This window comes from Melanotaenia boesemani, chromosome 24 (genome assembly GCF_017639745.1).
Source record: "Melanotaenia boesemani isolate fMelBoe1 chromosome 24, fMelBoe1.pri, whole genome shotgun sequence".
Lineage (NCBI taxonomy): Eukaryota > Metazoa > Chordata > Actinopteri > Atheriniformes > Melanotaeniidae > Melanotaenia > Melanotaenia boesemani.
In genome coordinates, this window is record NC_055705.1 from 11710276 (window position 1) to 11731741 (window position 21466).

The window sequence follows — 21466 nt, forward strand, 5'->3', positions numbered from 1 at the left end:
TTTTACATTAAATTATAAAATATCAAATGTAGACTTTCACTTTTGGGATTAATTAAATAGCCCTACATTGTTTAAACCATTTTTTGTTGGGAATTAGGCTATGAAATAAACTGTTATCTAGAAAAGCAACAAAAGAAAAATAGTCCTCTCTAAATTTCTTGTGGTAATTGCTGCAGACAGCTCTATCTACTGAGGACAAAAGCCCACCATGATGATGTGGCGTACAGAGGTACTGATGGTGCTGAATAAAGTGTTGCATGGATGACAGCTCCACCAGTGTGACACACACACTCAGAGACACACTCCAGGGCCAAGTAATGAATCTGCCACAACCTCAGAGACTGAAACACCTCGATATGACTGGATTTCCTCGAGTTCATTAGAAAGTAAAGACTAACTCAGCGATATTGACTGTTGGTGGTGAGAAAGAGGAGGTGACAGAGACGTTTTAAACACAGAAAGGGCCGAGAGAAATAAATGTGACTTGCTCAAGTGTAATTATACTCACCTAGTTCGCAGGGGAGATTAAAAGCCAAAGAAATGGATAAGGAAAGGAGCACAAGACATGAAAGAGTATAGAAATACTCGTTGCTCTGCAATGTCTCCCCTCCATTTTTTAATCACTGTATCATTTCAGAGTCTCACTTCTGTTTGCCTTTTCCAATTATAAAGGTGTGATTCTGGGCTTCCACACCCCCCTCTTTTTAATAAAATCATAACTGCATTTAAGTTTAAGGAGGATTAATCATTTTGTTTTGTTTGTCAGAAAATGATGAAATTTGACTTAATTATCACTTACAAATTTTACCCTGAAGTAAAGTCATCAGACGTCGTTGAGAATTAATAGTTTTGCAATTCGAACAATCCAAACTGAGCCAGCACTGCCCTCTAGTGGCTGTTGGTTTCTTGCACATACATAAAAGTGTCAATCCTGTCAGAAAATGGATTATGACAGTCTAATTTATTATTATCTCCGTTCCTTTGACCCAGTATATGAGAGCTTCATCCTGATGTCCTAATGACACGCAACCACGGTCACACTCAATCTACTCAATCCTACAACCAGACTCAGCAGCAGTGTCCACACCAGCTCCTTCTCTCCCCTTTTGTCAAAACTAATTCATCCAGTATGATAAAGACAGAGTGAGAGAGTTCTGGTATTAATCAAAATGGGATCTGTTAAATAGATAAAAAAATATAATTTGTAAAGGCCATATTTGAAAGAAAATCTCCAATTATCATATCTACTGGATTGGTTTTCTTCTTCTTCTTCTTCTTCTTTCTTTCTTTCTTTTGTTTTGATTTTGATCTTTGATTCACAACTTATCAAGCATAGTGATATTTCTTTTTTTATGTGGATGGTCTTTTTGGGGGGAAAAACTTTTTTTTTTTTTTTGTAAGATTTTTTTTTATTTTAAGGGTTTCTAGTTGAAACATTGAGTGCATATGCATCTATATTATGTTCAATTATGAAGTACAAAATAGTTTCCATACAATTCCATGTCCAGCATTTTCTCCTAGATCACAGAGCCACAAAATAATGTGCTCATCTCAAGTCTATTTTCCTCTATTTTCCTCTAAACATGCTTTAAGTAAACATGTTTTAAGTAAAGTCTACATATTGGTATGGCCTGCTTGCAAAGAAATCACCAGGATCCATTATGAATTTAATGTTAACATCTGTTTTTTTATTTTTTAAACATAAATCCAGGGATATTATCCAAAATACCCACATCAAAGACTGTTGGCCATGCAGAATTGTCTTTAAATACTTTCAAATACATTGAAAACTAACTAATATGCATGTCCCAGTCTTATGGGAGATTTCACTTCAATGAAAACTGATCAGGAAGCAAACGGTCTGCTAATCAGATGCAGCTCCTCTGATTCTGCATGCCTTGAATAAATCAATGTCTCAAACCACTCAAAAAATCCCCAAACAGCAACAGAGAAGCTGGATGGAGATTTGTGCAAGAATAGACCTGCTAACCACAACACAAAAAGTCTAAACACATTTGATTTGAAATAGAAATTATTGTCTAATAGGCAGCAAAGAAGAAAAGAATCAAAAGCACACATTTAATAAGATGTTATTTAAGTAAACTTATTGTTGTTCATTAAGTAATCTCCCCAAAAAAATTTATTTTAAACTGAAATACATTTCTGTGTGTGTGTGTGTGTGTGTGTGTGTGTGTGTGTGTGTGTGTGTGTGTGTGTGTGTGTGTGTGTGTGTGTGTGTGTGTGTGTGTGTCCCCTTTTCAGAACTTAATAAATAAATAAGAAGAACATCCTCAGGTCTCAGACCTTCATCAGATTATTGTCGTCTTTAACTCCTTGTCTCTATATCCAGCCATCATGGGCTCCTTCAAGCAGCTGTTAGAACATTAAAATGATCCCACAAAAATATCCTTAGTTGTTAGTTGAAAATCACAGCAAGATTTTTGGAAGTCAAATCAACATCTTTTGGATTTTGGAAACAAATTCTGTGGTGTAAAGATTTTCAATTCAAACGTTTTGGCTGCACTGAGCAAAGCAAAAGCAAATGGGTTTTGATTCTTGCTTAATGCAGTGCCTAAACCTTGGCTTTTTTGTCACTTCGATGGCTATAAACGAAACTTTAACTTAATAAAGACAATTTTATGCCTTTTTGGAACAATACAGCACCAGGTGCAGAAAAAGCAAAGCTGCTGATCACAAAGTTTGTAGGCGCTAACATTAGCAGGACTGCAGCAGCAGGGAGAGATTCTCCAGATACTTGATGGATCCTCAACTCACAGCTCAGTTGCCGAGGAATCGTGTAATCTGTCCATCCTGTCCGACTTCATCCTCTCTAGACTTCGACTCAGAAGGACAAACAGAAGGCCGGCCAGCAGGTGGAAAAATATGGCCACTGGAGCCAGGAGGAATGAGGGACCATGCTGGATGCTGATCTGGAAAGAAGGGCAGCTGGAGACCCTTTTGTAGAGGGCAAACTGCTCTAGAGTATCCAAGACCTGGACCCAGATCAGATACATCACCACCACAGCCAGCAGACACAATCCTGATCGGCACACAGACATAAGAAGGAAAGAAAAACAAACAAAAAAAAAGCTGATCTGCATCCGTTTTTCATAAAACTCTCACCAGAATGGGAACCAACAGTAACAGAAAAGTTAAACTTGATTTTTATCAGAAAATCAAAGAACTCAAAAGGTTTTTTTTTTTCTTTTGTCATGAATAGACTCTCTTTTCAGACACGTTATAAACAACATCTGCCATTCCCTTCTTTAATTTAGCCTTATCTGTTTGTCTTGTTCTGTCAGGATGCCACATTAAGTCTTTTGTCCTAGCTCTGTGGGACAGCTGGAAACCTGCAGGACTTTATTGTGGCTCCGCGGGTAATCTTTTCTGTCCTATCCTAACTGCTCAAAGAAGAAAGAATAAATTGAGACTATTATTAGTTAGAATGAAGCAGCTATTGATGTTCAAAGCTGTTTTGTTTGTATTAAATAAGAAAAAGGAACTTTGTGCAGCGATTGCAAAGCTCCAAAAATGGCTGACATTACCTTTTCATTTCTGGATTGTATTTGCATTTTAACCATTTTTTTTGTCAAAGATTTGTCAGTTTTTACAAAGGCGTGCCTTCAAAACTCACATCTGGACCTTGTTATTTTTGCAATATCCCCTACATCTAAAAAAACACAGAAGGAAATGTTGGCTCACAAACAAAGTTTCCTCTGTTTTGGATATTTATGCAGAGGGTTTGGCACAGCAGAGGAGTGGATGTTTTAAGTCTCAGCATACTGATGATGGGTGACGGGGTTGGCAATGTTTGAGGTCAGCTGGATCTCGTGGAAGTACTGGAAGACCTTTCCAAATGGCATTCTTGACTGGAAAGGAAGGTTTTTTGGGGTGTAAGAGATGATAGTTCAGCCAAGTGCTTCAATCAACTAGCAACACTTTTGTGCAACCAGAGAAATTTTTGCAAACTGATGCAACTAGAATCCTTTTAAAACCTTCACCCAAGCTGACGGATGCTTCACCAGAGATGTACAACATTTTTTAAATGTAGCATCACCAGAAAAATACAATTTTACTGCCTTTGTTGCTATTTAAGCTGATTATAATATTAGATATTAGAAAAGGCATGATGCCACTTTAATATTGAATATCTAATGGTTAAATGGAGAAATATTGTTTAAAATTGTGAGCTAAGGACAAAAAAACCTAGGCCACAATTCACACAGGCTTACACACAGGTGTGAATCCATCCTGCTTCGTATCAATGGCTCAGGCTGGTGAGGTGGTAATGATGTGAAGGATATTTTCATGGTACACCTTAGTACTAACTGAGCATGGTTTAAACAGAGCAAAATCTCAGGAATGTTTCCATAACCTTGTTGGATCAATGCCACCAAGAAATAAGGCAGATCTGGTAACGAATCAAGTGGCTGGTGAGTGTATATATGCTGAGTCATTACCTCCACAAAGCTGAAGAGCTCCACCCACTTTGTAGAGTTTGTGTTTGGTCAGTGGAGCAGCACAGATGCCAAGGAATCCACCAATAATGATAGCCATCACACCTGTGATGAAGAAGATGCTCCAGAAGGTCCTAAAAACTGAGAGACTCCCGATTAGTATTATATTTATATAACACTACAATACATCACATAATACCAACCAATGGCAGATGGATGTTCATAGGGCTCTGAGGGGAAACCTTGCAGATCCACCTGCACTGGCTCATTAACAGGAAACGGGAAGAGAAAAGCAGCTTGGCAGACCTTCGAGAGGGGCTGATTTGCTAACAGGGACAAAAGCAGTTGTTATGAGGTTTTAATGTTTTGCGTCATTTATGTTGCAGCAACCACATAATGAATGATCTCACAGATCCAAAGGTCCCAGATGGAGAAGTCGCTAGAAACGGCTTGGAAGGAGCAGCGCCAGAACAGACCCTCATGGAACATCCTCACATTATCCACAGTCTGCAGGATCCACAAAAAAAAAGTGAAAAATTTGTGTGAGAAAATTTAGCAACAACATTAACTAATCGTATTAAGATTTAGAAGAATGTAGTTTGTCTTGCTGATGTAAGTGAGGCCTTCCCTGAAAAAAGGCATTGTCTGGATGGCCATATATTTGCATTACAACCTTTAAATGCCTCCGCATTAATAAAGATGGGCACATGCAGTCCTTTAGTGCTGATAACAAGCTGTAGGGTCCCTCCTCTCTGAAACTCAGATGATAAAGTCAATGTTTTCCAAAGACTGTGCTTTTATTCACCCCTGGATTAAACTTAGACTTAAAGGTGGCTGCGTTTCTGGATGCCGTTGAGGTTGGATGTCACACTGAAAAAAAGAAAAAAAGCACACCCGATGGATGTCAGGTGTGCTTCCTCAGATCAGAATTTGAGCCAGTCTCTGAAGACCAGTCATCAAATCAGGAGTCATCTGCAGAAGATGATGAAATCCTTAAAGAGATCCACTGTGATCCAACTCCAGCCTCAGGAGGGGGGAGTTCAGGTTTCCATATCACAGCATGCTGGCAGAGACGACTGGGAAGGAAAGTCAGTAAGACTGTTTCTCCATCAGTGAGCAGCAAGTGTGGAGACATGAAAAACCTGGGAGAGTCTTCAAAGATGGAAAGCTCATCGACAAGAGCAGTGACGGATTCTAAGACACGACGATGGCTCGCTGCATCCACCAGACGGACTTTACATCACCAGGAAAAACAATGAGCAGCATCCCTGCTGTCATCATGAAACTTCCCCAGCAAATGGCTCCATTTAAAAAAAACTTTTTTTTATGGAATTTTTTTACTAAAGTCTTTAAACTTTCTCACCTTTTGATAAAAAATAAATAGGGAAAAATCATAAATGTGCAAGTTAAAAAAAAAATTAAAAATGATTCATTAATATTTGAAGAGAAATAATAGAAATGTGTTAAAATAAAGAAATGGAAGTTAAATTAAATTATTTTCTGTGAATATTATGATTTTCATGTAGAGATTTTTAAAAAAAGACTAAAATTAAATAAACTGATGCCATTTGTGTTATCTTTCCATTCTAATCTGTTTATTGACTAATGGCTGAGGTGTTTAATGAAATATATAGAGCAACTTGTCACATTTGATCAAATTTGAAAACGTTTAAAAGCTTTACACTAATTCTCAGGTAGACAGTAGTGTTTAAACCACACAAACTATAAGTGGGGGTGTAAAGTGTGCCAAGGCACTGCCTGGTTTGATGCATCAGAATGGGATCATCTTGAACATGCCTACATGCACCGAGTTGCTGCCATGTGATAAGCGATTAGCTATGTGTTAGCAAACCATTGAACATACCTAATAAAGTCTATAGAATTACATTTCAATCAACGGAAAAGAAGGCAGGAAAAACTTGTAAGTATTTAGGAAAACCCAGATGGTTGCTTCCAGCATATAGCCAGAAAATATACTCCACAAAGTATAGCATATTTTGTGGTAATACACGTGTTCTAAACTACTTTGTAAACATTGAAACTATTTAGCTACATGTCCATGAAGCATAACTATTAAATACAGCATAAAAAGGTGTGATTTGTTCAACTGACTATAGGTTTTTAAATATAATTTTTTAGTCAAGTTGCATGGGTTTCCAGGAAGTGAAATGCACAGTTCAAATACCTTTAAGTTGCCTCTTGTCTTGCTCAGCCCACTTCCTTCATCGCAGGACTCTGCAGCCAGCAGCCAGTATTCCGTCCCGCAGGACAGCAGCATAAACAGAAATCCTGTTGCTCCAAAGAACAAAGCCAAGAAGAGGAGCACTTTAAGCCTCTCAAGAGGAGACATCTCACCCTGCTGCTCCTTTTAACCAGACAATTCTCAGTTTTTAGATTTGCTGTAGAAAAATTATAAACTGCTTCAAATCTGCATGTTTCCAGGTGCCGAGCAGTCAGGTGGATGAAGGGTTGAGTGAAAATAAACGTTTGCATCATGTTTGCAGGGATACAGTTACAAGAAGGGGGGTTCGGTCACACGAAAATAGCCGTGCAGCAGTAAGAATAGATGCAAAGGCATTTCTTCCAGCCTGAGTTTAATACTGACAAAAAAATCAGCAAGAAAAACAGACATCACAACTGTAGAAATACATCCTTGGCATTTATTGGAATGCCAGCATTGAAATCCAGATTTGGTACAGTACAAGGCTTTCCAGTATTACTGAGATCTAGGCAACAACAGTGATGGTCCAAAAACAGTCACTCAAATTGCTTGTTCATATATTAAAACCACATTTTCTTCCCAAGATGGGTTGTTCAGAAGACGATTAATACAAATAAAAAGAAAAAAAAAGGAAAGCAGTTAGTCACAACGTTGCAGGAGAAGACAACGTGGGGAACGTTATCTGAGCACTCTTTATTCATTTATTTCCTCCAGGTAATGAGGGTGATATCGTTTAAAGATTAGAGTGAATTTCAGCATTTCTGATGTCTTTATGTTTGCACCTGTTTGATGGCTTAATGATCAAACACATGATTTAATGTAACTCCTACATAACACATAGAAAGAACCCACCCCATTTACACAGAGATGCATTTATACAGGACTCATGTTGATTAATTACAACCCTGTGAGGATATACAAGTTCATATATGAGGCACGCAGAAATGAAAAGATTCATCACCTATTATTAACCTACTTGCAGTAAACATTTTATCTGAGGATCCTTTGGGATGAGTCACCTCTAATAATTTCCTCTAATATGTGAGGACACAGCTGCTCTTCCATCTTCTGGTTTGGTCCATTGTTGCTTTGTTCAGGCCTGTTGGAGCATCCTTGCAAAGGCTCATGGGACTTCCGCAGCAATGTGAGGTCTTGCGGTTCTTTCATCTTACTTTTTTCGTTTTTTTGTTTTTTTTTCTTCCCTCGGGCCTATGCTGAATGCAATCAGGTGACGCCTAAGACATGACTCCGAACACGGGGTTGTGGCGGCAGATGCTCGGCCCGATCTCCTCGTAGTCCTTCTTGGTGTGGCACACCTGGTAGAACTCCGGCTGCAGAGACATTGGGTTTGATTGTGTGATATCAGAAAAGCGTAGAAGAAAAACGAAGCAAAAATAATTATTTAAATACTCACAGTAGATGCCAGCATTGATCCTCCGAACCACACGGCGTACCTCTGCATGTGATGAGTGATGACTTGCACATCAATGGGCTTTGGCTGCAATTAAAGAGCAAGTGCACTCAACAATGAGGACATACAGGAAAAGACGTGCCAACTCCAGTTCTACTTTCCTTACGCTTTACCTTCAACTTGCCGCCGCTCAGCTCCTCGCTTATTTTCAGTCGTGCGTCCACAGTCCTCTTGAGGTCCCTCTGCAGGCGTCTGCCAAAGTCCCTGAACATGGTGGAGCCGCCGGAGAGCACAACATTCTGCAGAATGTCAAAAAAAAAATGGAGACAACAAACAATGTTGTAGGCTGGAGTAAAACTTATTATCACTGAAAATACTGTAAATAGAAATGCGAGTAGAGTTCTCAGAGAATTGTGCCGACTTCGATTTTCCATGTTTATGTCAGAGGTGTGCGACAGTCATGGCAAAACTTTTAGTTCGCAGCTCTTAAAAAAGTTTCAATTTCAAGTTGGTTGGGGTCCGTTCACCTTACTGTTCCCCTGGCCCGTCTCTCTACCATCTCATTCACTCCCATCCGAGATTCGGAACATCAAATCTCTTCCATCATTCACATCTGCATTCTAAACCCACCTGTTTAAACTGGCCAGCTCCCTATAAATCATGTAACTGAATGGTATGTAATTTTTATATCAATGTCTTTTAATCTATTTTAAACTCTTATCTAATTTACTTTTATTTATTTTTCCTTTTGTGTACGGTGACCTTGGGTGTAGAAAGGCACCAAGAAATAAAATTTATTATTATTATTATATTATTATTTTTTTGTTGTAGAAGTGTGTTTCTATGGGAGCATGCTGCATTCACTTTTTTTTGTTTCTTCTGATTTTTTTCACTTCCAAGCTCTGTAATTATGTGCAAGGATGTCCACAATGATGAGAAGGGGGTGTGTGCAGTGTTGCAGGCTGCTACTTCAGGACCACAGCATCAGAACTCTTTATCACTCCTACTTCTTTAATTCTGTAAAGTAGCTATTATGAAGATTCTGAACTGTGTGAAAATGCCAAAATTGTCAATGAGTGATACCTGAAAAGTGCCAGAAGTCAGGTTAAAAAAAGAGCAGATCCTTCAACTGTGGTTGTGATGATGTGGATGCTGTGCTTCTGCAAAAATCTACATCATAACTTCAAGTGATTAGTTGTATCAGACAGATTTCTTATTGGTAGAAACCTTAAAATCTTAAATGACTTGCTGTTTCGGGGACATGAACTATGGTTACCACTTCTGTGGTAAATAACTGGAGCAGTGTTCTTTTCATGAAATATTAGGTCTTTTTCTTAACACGTATATTTTTGCTCACTGCACTGATTAAGTTGGTTTAACTTCAGTCTACAGAAGTTGGTTCTTGAATGTCTCAGGCTTCTTTAAATGATAATTGATGAGCTTCAAATACATGTTTTCTTTTTATGATTCCATAAATGCCGGTGCAGATGCTGCTACACAGTCGTGTGCTTCTACAGTAGAGTTTGATAAATATTGCTAAAAGTTTCAGTTAGCAATCCTATGAAGGGAGTTGAAATTTTCATCAGCAATATCCAACTCTGTCCTTCAAAAAGCCTTCTTTTCCTGCTTGTCTCTCCCACCTACAGCAGACCTGATGATTGATAAGGCCTGCTGAAACCACACCAATAACCAGCACCCTGCTGCTATAATAGTGCAATAAATGTGCTGATCTGAGCAGCTGTCATTTAATTAGAGGGGCTTGCCACCATGGCTTTGTCATATTGCGATTAAACTTTGTTTGGTGTAGTCTTCTGTCTCACCAGTCCTCCAACACAGATACCTGGGTACCTTGTACTGTTTGGAGACCTGTCTGTGCAGGCCATGATGTTTTACTAGTAATAGATTCTGCATTTTCTGAACTATACCAGATGCCTGGGTGTGGACTTTAGGTTTATCAAGTCTGCTTTTAGATTGCAACTTCCTCATTTCACACCGCTGGACTGTACTTGTTTTGTGTGGTTGAGTCTTGAGAGGTTTTGCCTCTAATGCTACTTCCTACTATCCCTGGATGGGTCAGGTTTTAACAGCAATAACCAAAGTTAAACTCTGCATGCTCCAGATATTAGATTCCACTGCACTGGAGCCATCATCAGTGGAGGAAGGCAAGTGTATTTTTTTTACCTTATAAAGTGGACGCCTGACATCAATGGGGCAGTTCTGGATCACTTCATCCACCACCTCTGAGATCGGCTGGGTGAAGTCTGGGTTGGCAAACTGGATGAGGGAAAATTCTTTGAGGGTTTGTGATACAGTGAAAAGCTCAGCAGTAAAAACACAAGCAGCAGCTTCTGTACCTCTGGGTGGAAAAAGATCTCAGGCCCGAGGAAGCGCTCGTATCCAACATCAATGGTGAACTCCTTCTTGCTGATGGCATTGATGCCCGTGTATTGTTTGAGCCACTTGGAGCCATCTGTGTCGTACTTGTTGAACTCCTTGACCAGGTCGGGGCAAACGTAACTGAACCGCTCCTGAAAACAAAACACAGCCGATGTGGTTAAAATCCAAGTGTGTCGACCACTGATGATCAAATGCCGCTGCACTGACCTCTAGTGGCTAAATGAATACATGACAGAAGCCCTTCCTTTCATGGCATCTTTTTGCAGATTCCACAACAGAAAAATGTGAAATATGAAAAATGCATTGTCTCTAAACCGCCCTCAGACACACTCACCTTTACAGCTTTAGCCGTCTCCAGCGACTGCTCAGGAGGTATCCCCACCTCTCGCTCCCTCAGCAGCTGCTGGGTGAAGTAAGTGATGTCTCTCCCAGCGATGGGGATGTGCTTAATGCAGCTGCCGATGACGTAGCCTTCAGCCTGGAGGACGAACATGTCAGTGTTTAACGTGGCGGTCGAGGATGCAGCCAAGAATTTTTAATCAGGTGAAAGTGACACTCACCACCGGGATGACATGCGTGACCCCGTCTCCACTGTCAATCACGGTTCCTGTCAGCGTCCGCTCTCCAACCTGTCTGGATGTCCAGGAGGCAGCCAGCGCCAGGACAGCCTGACACAGATGGGTTTAAAGTTCAAGTTCAAGAAGTTTATTGTCATGTGCTCAGCAGCAAAACAGGGTTTGTACTGAACAATGAAAAATTTTTTGACAATGCAGGCGTTCAGAGTAAACTAAAACTAAACTCCAAACAATAAAAAAAGAAAAGAGCATGAATAGATATAAATGTGTAGGATAGGAAGGAGTCTCAGAATTTTCTCTGCTTTTTTTTGCAGCACCTGGACTCAAAGATGCTCTGCAGAGATGGCAGCTTACAGCCAGTGATATGCTCAGCATTCTTTGCCACCCACTGGAGGGACTTTCTTTCAGCAGAAGAGCAGCAGCTGAACCAGGAGATGATGAAGCCAGTCAGGGCACTCTCAATAGTGCTTCTGTAGAAGGTGCAGAGAGTGGTGGTGGACAGGCCAAACATCTTAAGTCTCCTCAGGAAAACAGTTTTTTATGGGCAGCTTTGACAGCTGTAGTGATGTGGGTGGTCCATGTGAGGTCCTCACTGATGTGCACACCAAGCAGCCATCTCCACTTCTAATCCCCTGATGTATAATGGGCGGGAACTTCTCACTCTGCATTTCCTGAAGTCTATGACTATTTCTTTGGTTTTGCAGACGTTAAGGGAGAGTTTATTGTCCTGGCAACACGTTTCCAGGGCACAGAACCCTTCCCTGTAAGCATTCTCATCATTATTGGAGATGAGGCTCATGATGGTGATGTCAAACTTCAGAATGGCGTTAAGAGCTATGTGTAGCCACGCAGTCAAAGGTCATCAGGGCATAGAGGAGGGGGCAGAGAATGCAGCCCTGTGGAGCTCCTGTGCTCAGAGTCAGGGTGGAGGAGGAGACGTTGCCTATCTTTACCACCTGAGGTCTATCTGTCAGGAACTTCAAGATCCAGTTACAAACTGGGGCCGTTAGTTCCAGGATCCCGAGCTTCATGATGTCCTTAATGGGAACTATTGTATCGAATGCTGTGCTGTAGTCAACAAACAGCATTCTCACATAGGTGTTCTCATAGTGGGAGAGGGCAGAGTGCAGCAGCAGCGAGATGGGTCATCAGGGGATCTGCTTGGCTGGTAAGCAAATGGGAGGGGTCCGGTGGCTGGGGGAGGAGGGAACATATGTGGGTCTTGACCAGCCGCTCAAAGCACTTCCTGATGGTGGATGTCAATGCGATGTGGCAGTAGTCATTTAGGCAGACGATGGGGAATGTTTCGGGGACATGAACTATGGTGATCTGTTTGAAGCATGTGGGGAAATTGGTTTACTTTAAGAAGAGGTTGTTATTTATTTAAAATAAATAATCGCAGCCACAGGCAAAGTGAGAAAGCTTTACTGTCGAGCACTAAATTCGAATGACTTATAAACTTTGTGGTCATATTTAGAAAGGATTAGTGCTTGATGACGACACTGAACACATATAAATAAAGTCTGAAGAATTAAAGAAGCTGTGAAACCTAAAAAGAAGAAGTGAAAATAAGAAACTTCCCCTTTACTGCTTTACAATCTGGGTCTAAGAGCTAAACCTAATTTTACCCACAGCCTACCAGTCAGATCAGGAAATATTGACTGCATGACTGACTGGATGTGTAAACTCACCTGAACAGCAATGTAGAGGCCTGGGACATTGAAGGACTCGAACATGATCTCTGCGGTGTACTCTCTGTTCTCAGGTGTGTTAAGGGGAGGCTCTGTCTGAAGACAAAAAAAAAAAGACAAAAGCTGAAAGGAAGCAATGAGCTCATGCTCCTTTGTGGTACACCAGACCTGAAGAAGCCTCTGACTGAACACACTCTGTAGGCAGGATGTTTTCCACAGCACAGGGACTTTTTCCTGACTCAAGCCTATATTGAAAAGGTGAAAGTTTGGCAGGAAATATGCGGGTTCATGAAGGGTGTGTGGTCTATTTAAAGAGGGCCTAACACTGAAAATTGTTCTGAACTGAACCTGTTAAAGAGGACATTCCAGTTTGGGCCCTCAAAGCACCCTTACAGAAAATCTTCAACATCATTAGACCAAGTTTTAATAGTTGCTGCTGAATGAGCTTAATGGGCTTGTAGTTGGAGGTTAGACTCATATAATGCTCTGCTCTTCCTACAGGAGGCAGAGCAGAGAAGCATAAAATAAATCCATCTTATCTTCTCCGGTGGAGCAGCTGACAAATTGTCAAAAACGTTGGAAGTGTAGCAGAGACGGAGACATTAAAATCTGCTTCCCTGAATGTGTTAGCAGCTTAGCAACGACTCAGCTTGTTACATCACAGGATGCATCCACAGAGGTATTGCGTATGAAATAAACCGCTACCAGAATCACTCGGAAACACTTTATGAGTAGGTATTAAAACAAAAACTAAAAGCTAACCTAGATGCAGAGCCTCTCCTATACATTGGCATGTGCATGATGGATCCATCTGTTGACAAGCACTGCAATACCTCCACTTTTACTTTTCCTGCTCACTTTGATGTCTCTGTTTGTATGGTTTTTAAAGCAGAGCATAAAAATGAGAGTCTGGGATATGTTCCTGCAGCCATGAGATTTTTTACCAAAAAATGTAGTCCAATAATAAAGCAAATAAAGCAAACAGTGGAAATATGAGATTATATCAATAAATTGGAGTAGGTGTTTTTTTACGCAGTAATATTCACCTTTAACAAAAGGCATCTACTGAATTAAAGAAATCAAATATGCCTAATTTGGAGTTGGATCCCTGCGTATACATCAGGTCTTACCAGCAGGAAATAATGATCTTCAGGTTCTGCCCGCAGATACTTGAAGATGATCTGCTCCATAAATCTTTCCATCAGATCCCAGTCCTCCACTATCCCATGACGGATCGGCCACTGGGAGGAAAAACAAAAGGTGTTAACACTCAGCTTCTTGTCAAACAGAGAACAGGCTCTTGTCTGTGCCCTGTGCATTCACCTTGGTTGCATATGATGGTTTGTCAATGGCTTCATCTCCAATGTAAAAGTCCAGATCATCAACTCCCTTCATCATCCTGCGCTGCGCCTGGTCTCCAACTTTCGCTGACTCTTTGATTGCAATGCCTGGAGATGACCAGCAGCAGGGACGAGTGTTAAGTTGGAAACTAATACTGCTTTATCATGGACAAATCTAGATTCCTTTTGTGCACAAATAAGATAATCTTCCTTTTGACTGCTTTTGGTATTACAGATAGCTGATATTTTCAACTGAAACCTCATAGAGATATATAATTTTCTTTAAATGGCTACAAGTTCTGCATTCAGGTAGAAATAATTTAATATATGATAATCTGTATAACAGTAAAAAGAAAGAAAAAAAGTTACAAATTATCTTCAAAACTGAACTAATTAGCAGAAATTTTAGCTGATTCTAGCGACAAAAGAAAGAAAGAAAAAGCTACTTAATTTCAGCTCAGCTAAATAAAATTTTATAAATTCATGGCTTGGCTTTTCACGATTCAGAATTACTCATAAATCATGATTATCTATAGTAGTGATCTTAACAGCAAAATCTTTTACATTCATCTCTATGAAAGTAGCTGGATTAAACTGAAAAATATATACTTCCACATTATTAACCACCATCTCACAGAACTGAAAAAGTTTTTTAATCAGCATCATCTGACTGCATTTTTCATATCTGCCTTGTACAACATGAGACTAAAAGGCAAACCGAGATGTTATATTTCATTTATGTTCCTGTACTCATGTCAAATTAGCTTCTTTCATTTAGTATTATGCTAATGTTATTAGTAGGCATACACTATATATAAGTTAATCAGACCTACTTAAGTCATGAACTCTGATGGTTAAATAAATTAGCATAAAATGACCCTTTTATCTTTGCTAATGTAAGTGTGCAAGTGGAGGTCTTTAATTAAAAGCTTCCTTGACATCCACTGCTGCTCTACTTTTCCTTCCCCTGAGGGAAGATGTGTTAATAATATGTTGCAAGCCTTTTTAGTCACTTTGCTTGTGTATATTTTTCCAGGTTGTGCTATAAAAAGAACTAAAATTGTCAGTCTGATGCCTAAAAAGGGAAGAATTGTCATGGAATACATCATCATTGTGCAAGTTTATAGAGAAAATAACTATTATCTAAAATATTTATTTCTAGTATGATGACCTTTACTTGTGTCTCTGTATTGAAATGTAGTTTGTGCCGAGACAAGTCCAGTACAACTTAATTTATGTATTTTTTCTGTGCACTCACATGAAGGCATGATGAACTGGGGCTCTGTGTTTCCTGCATAGCCAAGCTTTGTGTACCTAAACACGAGAAAAATATCAACATAAATTAACATAAATTTGTTTATTTTCTTTTATATAATTGAAATGTTTGCTGTCAACGACCCACAGTCATTTTAAATCAGTAAAATAAACCATGTAGTATGTTCGGTGCTGCGAAGTCTCCAGGAAGTAACATTAGCGCTAGTACCTAGAAGCTTCATTGAACTAATATATACAGAATTTTAAAAAATTAAAACAATTCATGTAACACCGTAGTAGACTCATCTGCACAATCAACCGTGGCATTAACAGGTTGTGTAATACTAAAAATGTAAACAACTGTTGTCTGTAATGCTAGCTTACAAGCTAAAGAGCAACACTGTAGGGCGTTAGCTGGAAGTTTGACAGCGGCTTATGTGGTCAATGAAAGACAGGCTAACGCTAACTAGCATCTAATTGGGGGTACTTACCCTGTTCCACAGTCAACAACACAAGCCGGTAGTCGACCAGCCATTTTTGCGCTCTTTGATTCAACGTAAAAGAGGAAATATCAGGCGTCCGATATCCAGAGGGGTGTGTTATCAGGAACTGAGTTACACCGCTGAAGCCTGAATGAACAAAAATCCCTGCTGCTTCGAGAACGCTTCCGGGTTCCGTGGCATTCATTTTCAAGCAGTCAGCAGGTTTGAACAAGAAACAGCGCCCACGAGTGGACAAAGTCTGTAATTGCGATACAAAAAAAAAAAAAAAAAAGTTAAAGGTTGAAGAAGAAAGGTACGGAAGTACGAAAGCGTGGAGCTGTCACCCAAATAAAAAAAATCGGACCTTATCAAGGTACACTCCACAGCAAAGTACATTTTATAGGCATACACGTGATGTGCGAGACAGTTCTTATTTATGGCCTTAGTTAGTAATCCAACTACTTCTGTTAAATCTCATCAACTTTTTGTACTGAATTTACAGAACTGATTACTTTTTTCATAAAAAAAACAAACAAAAAAAAAACAACAAAACATCAGTTTTTGTTCTATTTGTGACACCAAAATAAAATCACCACATAAAACAAATGAACTTTCTCTGTTTCCTTCATATATCAGTGAAGTAGAAAATCAGGTTAAGGCATGGGAGTTTATCTTATAACAACTTAGACTTACGAAAGAGAAGCGACTTCAGTAACTTTGACAAGAGAATGTGTACATGCATTTCTACCCTTAAATCATGAAATTAGTCAGTTTTATGAATGTGGACCCTGGTTAGAAAGACACTGCTGAAGTCTCCTGAAAGCTTTATGCATCTGGGTGTAGCCTGTTCCCCTTTGCTGAGAGGATAATGACCTTAAAAAAAAAAGCAATAAAACAGCATTTCTTGATGATGCTCGCCTGAATGTAAACAGTTTTTTTTTTCTCCTCTTTTGACTCTTCAGTGCTTTACATTAAAACTTTCCACCACCATGTTGGCATCTTTAATTTCCTTTATGTGTTTCCTCTAAGAAATAAAGCTAAAATAAAAAATAGTAACCGAGAATAACTGGCATTTGCTGACTGCTGTTTGAAACAATGTTTAAAAATGCCAGCCGGTGATAAAAAAAACAAAAACAAAAACTGAAGGAGCATTAGCCAAGCCATATGGCAGGACGCAGTACTCGAAGTGGCCAGTGTGGGTGCTGAATGTGGTCTTCCACTCATCTCCTTCCCAGATGCACATTAGGTTATAGGCACTACGGAGATCCAACTAAGTAAATATGGTAACCCCATGTAGCTGGTCTGGGGCACTAGGTACCAGAGGAAGAGGGTAGTGATCCTTCACAATGATGTTATTAAGTCCCCAGTAGTCAATGCATTGTCAAAGGTCCCCACCCTTCTTAGCCACGAAGAAGATGCCCGTGGCTGCAGGAAAGGGGGATAGACAGATGAATCCCTGTTTGAGAGCTTCCTCGATGTAAGCCTCCATTGCTTAATGTCCCACCTGGTTGATAGGATAGTTTTGACTCCAGGGGGGTGAGGTACCCGCCAGGAGATGGATGGCACAATCCCATGGATGGCGAGGTGGCAAGCAAGTAGCTTGGACCTTGCTGAACCCTGCCACCAGGTCTTGATAATCCCTAGGAGAGATGCTTATAATGATTCTCCATTAATAATAATAATAATAATACATTTTATTTGTTGCCGCCTTTCTTGACACTCAAGGTCACCTTACAGGATAAAACACAAGAGTAAAACAAATCAATAAATACATTCATAAATTAACGGATATATAAAACAATAATAAAAGCAGTGTGAAATATCACAGTGAGTATGCCAGTTTAAACAGATGTGTTTTGAGTTTGGATTTGAACATTTGTATTGAATCAGAGTTATGGAGGTCTGGGGGGAGGGAGTTCCAGAGATGAGGAGCAGAGCAGCTGAAAGCTCTGCTCCCCATGGTAACAAGGCGGGCTGGGGGGACGATGAGGTGGATGGAGGAGGAGGATCTGAGGGAACGGACTGGTATGGAGACATGGAGGAGATCAGAAAGGTAGGGAGGAGCGAGGTGATGGATGGCCTTGTAGGTGAACAGCAGGATTTTGTAGTGGATGCGATAGGTGATGGGGAGCCAGTGGAGCTGCTGCAGAACAGGGGTAATGTGATGGGTGGAGGCGGTTCTTGTGATGACCCGGGGTGCTGCATTCTGAACCAGTTGAAGTCTATGAAGTGTTTTTTGGGGAAGACCGAACAGAAGGGAGTTACAGTAGTCAAGACGGGAGGTGACAAGACTGTGAACGAGTATGGCGGCGGTGTGAGGGGTGAAGGATGGGGCAGATGAAGTGGGTAACAGAACCCACACTGATAGGTCTCCCATTAGTGGCCTGGACAGCAGTTGGGGTGGCCAATGAAAAGGCATGTTGAATCGACAGGCCAGTTTCGGAGAGATGAGGTTTCTGGAGAGGTCCCCTCTCCACGGTACATGCACAAGCCCTTTTCCTTCTAGTGCCGTGGCTCCATTGCAGAAAGCCTAGCATGTTCCAACTGCATAGGCTCCCCATCGGGTTCATGTCTCGCTGACAGTTGGCTGGTGGTTCTATGTCTCTAACGGTGGAGGTTGTCAAGATGTATTACAAAAGAAATAACAGCATGGAGAGAGAAAGAGTATCATCCTGATAGGCTAGCTTAGTCTTAACCTCCAACCTCAGCCCCTGCTGTAAGATGGAGATTAACGCTGGTTCATTCCAACCTCTCGCAGCCGCCACAGTGCAGAAGTCCAAAGCGTAGTCAGTTTCTGATTGAGATGGATGGAGGAGCCACTCTCCTCCCACGCTGCCTTCTGGGGGATGCTCATAAACTGAACAGACCGCTGTAGTCCATTCCTGCACTCATCCTCCAAGGAGAGAGATGACTAGTTTCTCTCCATCCTGCAGTTCCAGGTGGTAAATGAGGAACGAGATGAATCTCCATAGAAAACTTCAGGGAGCCTTACAAGAGAAAAGTCGAATCGATTGATGGCTACAAGACGAGCCATTGTGGAGGGGGTAGGAAGATCGCCAGCTGCTGTTAGAGAAGAAGATTGTGGATGATATTAATTTTCAGCTCCAACATTGTAGACTCCTGTCATCCTACTTGTTGCTCTAAGGCGGTGACAACTGCAGCGAGCTGAGCGATGACTGCTCAGGGACTGACTGCGAGGTAGAAGAAGAACCCTCATCATCAGGAGGGTTTCCTGCTGTGTCCATGGTGCTATAGTCTTACGTCAGACTGAACCAGCGAGAAGGCAGAGACAAATGCAGGTAAATGTCATCTAAAGATCACCAAAGGTATACAGCGCATAGAGATGCACTCAGAAACTCAAGACTCAGTGTGAACTACACAACAACGTTGTACTAACACAGAGTATGAATAGAGGGATAAACAGGTGTAACACATGAGGGTAATGTCAGGACACAGCTGCAGTCCATGATGGCGTGAGCAGAGGAATCCTGGGAGAAATCGGTAATCAGTAGGCTGGCAATGCTGAGTGCACCGGTGGAGGAAGAACAGGCATGCAGTGACTTAAACTTGGACAAAGTTTGTCACTTTTAAACTCAGAAATTAAAAGTATGTTTTGGTATATATTCAAATTAAATAAAAAAAATACTGATTGTTCTAGCAAGTATTTATCCCTCTTAGATGTCATTTTTAGTTATCTACCTTTGAGACAATGTTCACAGCTTTTGGAAAAAAATGCACCCCCTCTCAGATAAAATTACTTTATTTGATTTTTGCTGGCCTCACGATAGATTGGTGACCTGTCCAGGTTGTACTCTGCCTCTCCCCATGCTATTAGGAATATGGATGGATAATTGAACTTTGATTCAGATGCAACAATGCTGCATATTTCTGCATGCCACTGCTTTGAACACTAGAGGGCACCAAAACCCTCATTTCCGAGAAGCAGCTCAGCATCATCATGATCCTGCACTCACTGTAAGAAACAACATAAGCCCACCTCTTTGTGTGTGTGTCTTTTAATCACATCTGTAAAACATATTTGTTGAGATGAAACAATCAAAGCAATGGATTTTTACAACTACGCTTTGATATTTTGCTGTGGCTGTTCTTGCTGAGGTGCAGAGTATTTGGCACAAGTTTCCCTTTCATGCTGCTGCACGTTCAGTTATTTTTACTTGTCTTTATAAGACCTCCTCAGTGGAATGAAGATGCCTGGACTAAAGTGGATTGTGATGTGTGAGGCTTGATTTCACTGCTGGAAAATGCAGTCTAGAATGTATAGAATTGGGATTTGATTCATGAGTAACAGCTAATAGAAATAAATGACTTCAGAGGCCCTAAGTTGGCAAGCTATGCTAAATTGCTATACATGTCTGTACAGCTGGACTGAGGGTAATTGACTCTTTGGGGGTTTCTGATCTTCCCCTTTTAGTACTGTGATTTGTACCTGAAAAACTTCCCACCTACACACAAATGGATCATTCCCCCTCATTTCCAATACACTTATTCTTCAGTAAACAAAGTGGATGAGCTGAGGTCCCTCATCCGCTTAAGTATTACCACTGCCAGAGCCCCTGTTTGACTGTTTGTACACACATCATTAGAGCAAGGCAGAGGAGGGCCTTATTATTTTTAATAATCTCCTGTTTTTGCTGCTTCTTAACCCCAGGAGATCTGCAGTCGGCACTTCCCCAACTGTGATCGCCAGTCCTGACTCCGCTCCACCTCCACCTCCTCCTCAGCCTTCAGACTTAATGAGGCTCGGTCATACAGGCACGGCCTTACGCTGCAGGATGCTCTTCCTGCTTCAGCGTTTAATCTGCAACACAGAGTTGACTACTGTTAACATGATCATGTCACAACAGCAACAACTTTGTTAATTTATTTTTTTCTTATCAAGATTTACTCAGTAAGAACTCCTCTGTGTTGTATCTTCAATGATGCTCTGCACTTACAAATCAACCATTCATTACTAGTGACACTCATCAGTCACTGCTGGACTGTATTTCTGCCTCATTTTGTAAAATTCTTAGAAAGAGCTGCAGCATATAGTGACAGAAAAAAGTTTAATCCCACAAAACAAGCCTGACTTTGCAGTACTTTTCTCATATTGCATATGTTAAAATCTGACTTCTTGCCATAAGAGTCAAAGTCAGATTGAACACAATCCACATTGTGATGTTTTGCATTAGTTCATTTCACTTTGTGGTCATTTATTTATCCTTTTCATTTTAATTCACTATTTCTTCATGGCATATTCTAGGCCAGTTTTTGTCACTTTTGGGTCCTTTTGTTTGTTATTTAGATTGTTTTACATCTCTAAATTTTCCCTTTTGCTGTCTCTCTTTGTCCTGTCTATTTGAGGTTAAACGTGGGTCATTTTGTATCTTTAGCCAATTTATCTTTCCCCTGTCAGACTTTGGTTTGTGCCTCAAACTAACAAGTTTGTCTCTCATACTTTGCCCTACTTTGATCATGTTGTGTCTCACAACTGGTACAGTTTTGGTTATTTTCTGACTCTTAAAAAATATAAAGAAAAAAAAAAACATTTATTTCTCCTTTGAGTCATTATATTTTATGTCACATGCAGAACACAGGATGGATTAAATAAAAAGTTATAAAACTTATAAACAGAAAA

General features: G+C 40.4%; 2 protein-coding genes across 2 annotated transcripts; both read right to left on the bottom strand.

Moving 5' to 3' along the window:
* Nucleotides 1-2259: 2259 nt before the first annotated feature.
* On the bottom strand, nucleotides 2260-6919 carry LOC121635776 (transmembrane protein 182-like). Its single transcript, XM_041979101.1, has 5 exons — nucleotides 6643-6919; nucleotides 4868-4964; nucleotides 4661-4783; nucleotides 4461-4598; nucleotides 2260-3040 (listed from the first exon to the last, which is right to left on the bottom strand). Exons 1-5 carry the CDS (start codon nucleotides 6805-6807, stop codon nucleotides 2772-2774), a joined length of 792 nt encoding a protein of 263 aa, XP_041835035.1. The 5' UTR covers nucleotides 6808-6919; the 3' UTR covers nucleotides 2260-2771.
* Nucleotides 6920-7382: 463 nt separating this feature from the next.
* Nucleotides 7383-16033, bottom strand: LOC121635811 (actin-related protein 3). The gene is made up of 12 exons (XM_041979154.1): nucleotides 15838-16033; nucleotides 15351-15406; nucleotides 14076-14200; nucleotides 13883-13993; nucleotides 12753-12848; nucleotides 11047-11154; nucleotides 10821-10964; nucleotides 10444-10617; nucleotides 10271-10363; nucleotides 8263-8388; nucleotides 8093-8176; nucleotides 7383-8009 (listed from the first exon to the last, which is right to left on the bottom strand). Exons 1-12 carry the CDS (start codon nucleotides 15879-15881, stop codon nucleotides 7914-7916), a joined length of 1257 nt encoding a protein of 418 aa, XP_041835088.1. The 5' UTR covers nucleotides 15882-16033; the 3' UTR covers nucleotides 7383-7913.
* Nucleotides 16034-21466: the final 5433 nt, after the last annotated feature.

What these genes read in the sequence shown, in the direction of transcription:
- LOC121635776 (XM_041979101.1), bottom strand. Translation starts at nt 6,807, where the DNA reads ATGTCTCCTCTTGAGAGGCTTAAAGTGCTCCTCTTCTTGGCTTTGTTC. An exon ending in TGAACATCCATCTGCCATTG is followed by an intron (nt 4,599 to 4,660) that starts GTTGGTATTATG and finishes GGAGTCTCTCAG; the next exon opens with TTTTTAGGACCTTCTGGAGC. An exon ending in AGCTCTTCAGCTTTGTGGAG is followed by an intron (nt 3,041 to 4,460) that starts GTAATGACTCAG and finishes TGTGCCGATCAG; the next exon opens with GATTGTGTCTGCTGGCTGTG.
- LOC121635811 (XM_041979154.1), bottom strand. Translation starts at nt 15,881, where the DNA reads ATGGCTGGTCGACTACCGGCTTGTGTTGTTGACTGTGGAACAGG. An exon ending in AAGATCATTATTTCCTGCTG is followed by an intron (nt 12,849 to 13,882) that starts GTAAGACCTGAT and finishes TTTTGTCTTCAG; the next exon opens with ACAGAGCCTCCCCTTAACAC. An exon ending in AGATCTTTTTCCACCCAGAG is followed by an intron (nt 10,364 to 10,443) that starts GTACAGAAGCTG and finishes TCCCTCATCCAG; the next exon opens with TTTGCCAACCCAGACTTCAC.